This window comes from Pyxicephalus adspersus, chromosome 2 (genome assembly GCF_032062135.1).
Source record: "Pyxicephalus adspersus chromosome 2, UCB_Pads_2.0, whole genome shotgun sequence".
NCBI lineage: Eukaryota > Metazoa > Chordata > Amphibia > Anura > Pyxicephalidae > Pyxicephalus > Pyxicephalus adspersus.
In genome coordinates, this window is record NC_092859.1 from 72,671,336 (window position 1) to 72,677,245 (window position 5,910).

The 5,910-nt window shown below is 33.6% G+C and overlaps 1 protein-coding gene across 1 annotated transcript; it reads left to right on the plus strand.

Annotated features, from left to right (window-relative positions):
- The first annotated feature begins 1,437 nt into the window (after window positions 1-1,437).
- LOC140323693 (serine protease inhibitor Kazal-type 1-like) lies at window positions 1,438-5,575 on the plus strand. Its single transcript, XM_072400985.1, has 4 exons — window positions 1,438-1,595; window positions 2,449-2,489; window positions 2,874-2,983; window positions 5,352-5,575. Exons 1-4 carry the CDS (start codon window positions 1,538-1,540, stop codon window positions 5,395-5,397), a joined length of 255 nt encoding a protein of 84 aa, XP_072257086.1. The 5' UTR covers window positions 1,438-1,537; the 3' UTR covers window positions 5,398-5,575.
- The last annotated feature ends 335 nt before the right edge of the window (window positions 5,576-5,910 follow it).

Below are 5,910 nucleotides of genomic sequence, written 5' to 3' on the forward strand. Positions count from 1 at the left end.
AAATGCAAAAGTACATAAAAATAAATACAGCAACTATGGCAACATCTTCTGTTCTCTTACCCTTTGAGCCATTGCTGGATCGGGGCTATTGAGTCAAAACCAACAACTTTTATACTTCTCCTGAACTTTATGAATTTCTTCTGCAACACAGAACAGGTGCGTATGGAACCATTAGGTCTAACCGGAAGACAAGAAAGATGTGTGCCTAATAAGTACAGTCCTTGTCTCCATTGTTATGGTACACACAAAAGGTGGGAAAGAAGTCATGAAGCCACAAATAGATTTAGACAACAATAACACCATGGAAGGTGTCGACTGATGAGCTGATGACATTCTACCCAGCGATGAGGAAACAGCAAAAGAAGTACTACAAAAAGTTTTCAGGCATCTTGTTGAGCAGTGCTTGTGGAATGCCTACATTCTCTACAAGCAAAAGAGTGACAGGCCTGTGAATTATTCTGACTTCATTTGGAAAGTTTTCAAATCTATTGCCATGAACCACTAAACACCATCAATGGCCGTGAATAGACCTGGACATCGTGCTGTTGACGTTGTCAACCCGGAACGCCTGACTGGTCATCACTTCACGGAGTACATCCCACCAACCGAAAAAAAGGCAGCACCTACAAGGAGGTGCGTTGTTTGCTGCTCAAAGAGTGATGACAGTGGAAGGAAAATCCGCAAGGAAAACAGGTTCTACTGTCCTGGTTGTAACGTTGGACTTTGTGCAGTCCCATGTTTTAAAATTTACCATACCTGGGATGTCTACTAGGCATGTAAATTAAATTTATTAATTATATTGCACCCTTGTTTGGACAACTTTTAGTGATCATGGTTTGATTTCATTTTTTAATTAAATTTATTGCTATTTTATTATTTAATTGTTTTTTTTTTTAAAAATAATATTTATAATTATTTATTATATTATAATTAATGATTTGTGTTTCAAACTTTATCATACCCGGGATGTATTCCTAGGAAATGCAGGCCTACAATAATAAACAACAAATTTTCATGCAAAACAATGTACCGCTTTTTGGCATAAAAATAATGACATAATTAGACCGCCAGGGAGGTGGTCTAAAAGTTCATCTGGGTTTTATGCTTACATCAAAGATTGGCGTACCAAATTATTATGTATAGCAAAGGACAGATGTTCTTTCCTAAATAGGTTGAGTTCTTTCTAAAATAGTAGCTTGAATTTCTCCACCTCATAGTATTCATAGTATTTAAAAGGCTCAAAGGCTGACAGTTTGGTGGACAATAAGGATGTCTGATGATGTATGAAATCGTTGTTTCTATCAAATATTTGTTTTTATTTAAATCAGATAATCATTCACATGCCAGCATGCTTTTCCTGTAATATCGATTACGTAGTTGTTTTCTTTCTGTTAATAATTTACTTGAACAGAGATACTGTGTACAGTGTGAGAGCTATAAATTGAAGACCTAAACCTTAAAAGGAATAATTGGAAAACTATCATATCAACGCAACTGAGTAAGCATTACCACATCAAGTTAGAAAACCTACAGAAACATGAGGTTCCTTGCTTTCCTATCCATCTTGGCAATTTTTCTTCTTTGTCTGTCATTCGGTGAGTTAAGTTTACATTTACTGTAATTCACTATGTAATGTATTAATCTGTACAATGTTAAATTTTATTAAATATGCAGTGCAATTATTTTACAAGATTTCTACTTTTAAGTTTTTGTTATCTTACATAAGGGTGATATAATTGAATAAAAATTGATTACATTTTACTTAAAGCGTAACTGAAATTTTCAACACAACTATGCAATCCAAATAATATTGCAGTATACTGAGCACTATTACAGACTATGCACCATGTCTTATTACCATTTTTATCATTGAGGAACCCTTAAAAAATGTTTTCTAAGGGACTCCGGTCTAATGCAGCGCTGCGTAATATGTTGGCGCTATATAAATCCTGTTTATTAATAATAATAATAATAATAATAATAATGCATTTATATCTATATCTCATGGTATATTAGCATGACGAATACATTGTAGATATGATAATAAAAAAAAAATAAGGTATGTAACATTTATAGCAGACATGTACACAGTAAAACTTTTAGGCTGAGTACACATGCAATTTTTGTTGCTGAAAATTATCTTTCATGTATATTTCAAGCAACAAAAAGTGACTGATGAACAAACAAATGCTGTACACACAGTGCCCATTCTCTTCTATGGAGAAGTAGGGGGGACATGAGCAAGCAGCAGCAACCTGTGCTCCTCTCTCCTGACTTGTATAACAAATATTCCCCATTGGTCTTTCAATGATCTGTCAGGATGGATCCATAAACGAAGACTGGCGACTGCTGTACACATGTCAGATTTTATGCCCGGGCTAGAATCATCTAGTGAATTTTGTAACATGTAAAAACTGGTGTTTTTAACAATTTTTGTTTAATTTTCAGGTCCTGTAAACACCAAGCCTACTTCTGATGAAGGAAGAGAGGTAAATAAAACACTATTGCCTGGGTAAAAAACAAGTAGCGTCTTCGCTGTTTTTTTAAAAGATACATAGCTTATGTATAACTTAATTTGCTCTGTGGAACCTAACCTTAATTTTTGTTATATTTATCTTATTTTTTATCTTTTGTTTTATTTTTAATAATTATATTTTATCATTTAGATTTTAAAAATAGTTAATAGAGTTTTTTTGTACTTATATGCTTTGTGCAAATTTTTGGCGGTGGCATTGGGAGTCAGGACTAGTTTTACATGTAGGTATAGTAGTATATGTTATCTAACATATGAAGTGGGTTGTCATCATGAACATCTGTATGCATGTGTTATTGCTATGACCTGAAAAGTCATTTTGAATTTTTGTGTTGTACAGCCAGTATGTGAAGAAATATCAATGATAAGATGCCCAAGAAATTATGAACCAGTGTGTGGCAGTGACAATTGGACATATGACAATGAATGCTTGCTCTGTAGGGAAATGATGTAAGTACAGTGTTTTCCAGATATTGTTTACTAAGAACAGTGCTTTGTAATAGAATCATACTGTTGTAAAAGTCACTTCTGGATAAGTAAAGAAAAGCGAAGGATGCAAAAGACAATTGTTTTTAAAGAAAACCAGTAATAAGTAAAAAAAATAATATTATTCAGCCAAGAAAGATGGTAGATAGTTTACAGCAAAAAAATGTTAGATCCTAAGAGCAGGCCACATCTGGCATCTTTCTGGCGTGTGGACGAAGTAAATAAGCAGTTCAAGGGGAAGCCATTTAACCTAACTGCATGTTTTTTGGGATGTGGGAGGAAAACAGAGTACCAGGAGAAAACTCTCACAAATACAAGGAGAACATACAAACCCCTTGCAGATAGTGCAAGATAGTAGGATTCAAATGTGGGACCTAGTGCCGAGATGCGACAATGGCTAAACTTTCTATTTAAATATAAAAAACCCAAAACAGAAGAGTGAGGAAGCAATAACTGCACCACAAACTCAGTCACAGTTTGAACATAGCTTACAATCTTTCATGATCTTTTCAGCAACAAAAGGGTAATTGATGAATGAACAAGCACAGTACACACAATGCAGTTGTGTTCTATAGTAAGGGCTGGAGGGAGAACAAGCAGCAGACACCCTGCTGTGCTCTTCTCCCTTTACTTGTATTGCATTTGTTCACCATCAGTCAATCATGGATTCATCAGGACAAGTCCAAGAATGATGTGTACCTCCGTACACATGTCAGATTCTCACCCAAGACTGTTGACTGTTCAGATTGGGAGAGAATCATCTGTCGTGTGAACAAGTAAATGCAGTGACATCACACAAAGTGACTGTTAGACAATTTAAAACACAACTGACATTTTATCATTTTAGACTTAATCATGAGATGAAAATATTAAGAAGGTAATAAACATCTAATCTACACTTAAATAATGTATTTCTACCAAATTTGCCTGGGGAAAAATATTGAGGTATGTTTAATGGGAAATGTAAACACTTCCTATGATCATACTGTTTTAAAACAACACAAAGTACTGAAACCATGATCATATCCAAGCAACCTAACTTTTTTTACAAGACTCTTATCTATCTCAGCAGCTGTAATTGGTGTCCTTGTTTTCCCAGCAATAACAGACACAAGCAATGATAGTGTAATTCTCCTAACTGTTGAAAAATGTTTTTTCATGGTACAACAACATATGTGTAAAACATAAAAAGATCAACAGAGCACAATTGTCAAAATACATAAAAGCAGACAATATAACAATTTATGTTTTTTCTTCCTCTCTACAAAACATTTTTTTTAGTTTTTTACAGGGGGGAAAGAAGAGCATAAATTGTTACAATGTGTTGGGGATATTACAAATTAATGAACCATTTATATTAAACTTTATAGCTTTAAGTCTGTCTTCAGATGCACATATTAATTGCCAATGCAAGAGTAGCTGTTACGGGTAAAACTGTATGAGGTTTATAATTATTAGTACCAAGAGTCTACAGAAGGAAGGACTAATGTATATTATTTGTAGTTTTTAAAAGAGTGAGGAAATGTTACAAATTCTGCCAGGTTTTTAATATTGTCTGTATCCTTTTTTAAATTCATCCACTCATTTGTGAAGTATGATTGTTTGCAGGGCAGGAAGTGTGGGCAAACAAGGGTCACACAATGGCTAGCACTCTTGCCATGCAGTACTATGTTTTAATCCTAGCAAGAATACTAACTACATTGAATTTATATGTTTTGTGTGGTTTTCCTCTAAAAACATAAAAGTTAATTTTCCCCCACTTTGGCCTGAGATATCACTGCAATATGAAAATTATAGTATGAACTCTTCCAATGGTCATGATTATTGACTCTGTAAAGTAGCACATAAAATGTTGATGTTATATAAATACATTAGCATAATAATGCCTCCTGTAGGGAAACACATAGCAATATAGCATGACAGAGGTTCAAGGTCAATAAGAGTTTTGACTTGCAACAATTTTACTTTATTCATATTCAATAAAAAGCTGTTTTAAAGTCATGTTGTATGCAAACATTTAAAAGGGATGTCATAAAGTACAATGAGTTTTATGTTTTATGATTTTATTACCTAATTAAAGACTTGTTTATTTTGAAATACTTAAACCAAACTTAAGTTATCTGCCAGTATGAGATTACTTCTCATGAAATGTTCTGCATGTGATACAAACATGTTTGCATAGTTCATGAGAAAAACAACACCTGCTTTATGTTAGGGTAACCTTGCCAAGTCTATGATCTGTACTGCAATAACAATGTCATTGTGAAGCTTAGAGAACTAAGAATCTTCCATGCACTTCTCAGTGTAATTCACCTTTTGTTGCTGTTTTCAGAAAGAAAAACATTCGCATTCGTATCACCAAGAATGGAAAATGTTGAAGAATCTATTTTCATTATTACACAGATTTCTTTCTCTGATTTGTTTTGATGAAATAAATTGCAATATAGCATATTTTCTATCTTCTTAGTTATACACAGCAGACTCACAGATGAAAGCAGTCTTTTATTGCAAACCTAGCAGTAATCTGACAAAAGAAATAAATAGGTTAAATAATGATTTTTTTTTATTATTTCTTTACAATTTATAGGTAATAAATGTGCCTTTTCAAGTATAATTTTTGACCAGGAGTAGCTGTACAAATGTTCTGCTTCACCACACCAGCTCCACTTTTGCATTTTTTTTTTGGTTAGAGAAGAAAAGATGCACTTAAAACAAAAGAGAATGCTCATGTTAAAGTCATCATAAATGACCATTATCTCAGGCCTATTGGGAGAAAACACTTATGTTACTAGGCTTTTGAGATACATTACACCTTGTGGGTAAGTTGTTGTTTATATTATGAAACTCTCTGCAACTTAGCCTAAATAATTCACACCTACATTTTAAACAAA

Bases quoted from the DNA above. Each gene is read 5' to 3' on its own strand.
- LOC140323693 (XM_072400985.1), top strand. From the start codon at position 1,538: ATGAGGTTCCTTGCTTTCCTATCCATCTTGGCAATTTTTCTTCTTTGT. The intron at 1,596-2,448 runs GTGAGTTAAGTT...TTTAATTTTCAG, and splicing joins TCTTCTTTGTCTGTCATTCG to GTCCTGTAAACACCAAGCCT. The intron at 2,984-5,351 runs GTAAGTACAGTG...TGCTGTTTTCAG, and splicing joins TTGCTCTGTAGGGAAATGAT to AAAGAAAAACATTCGCATTC.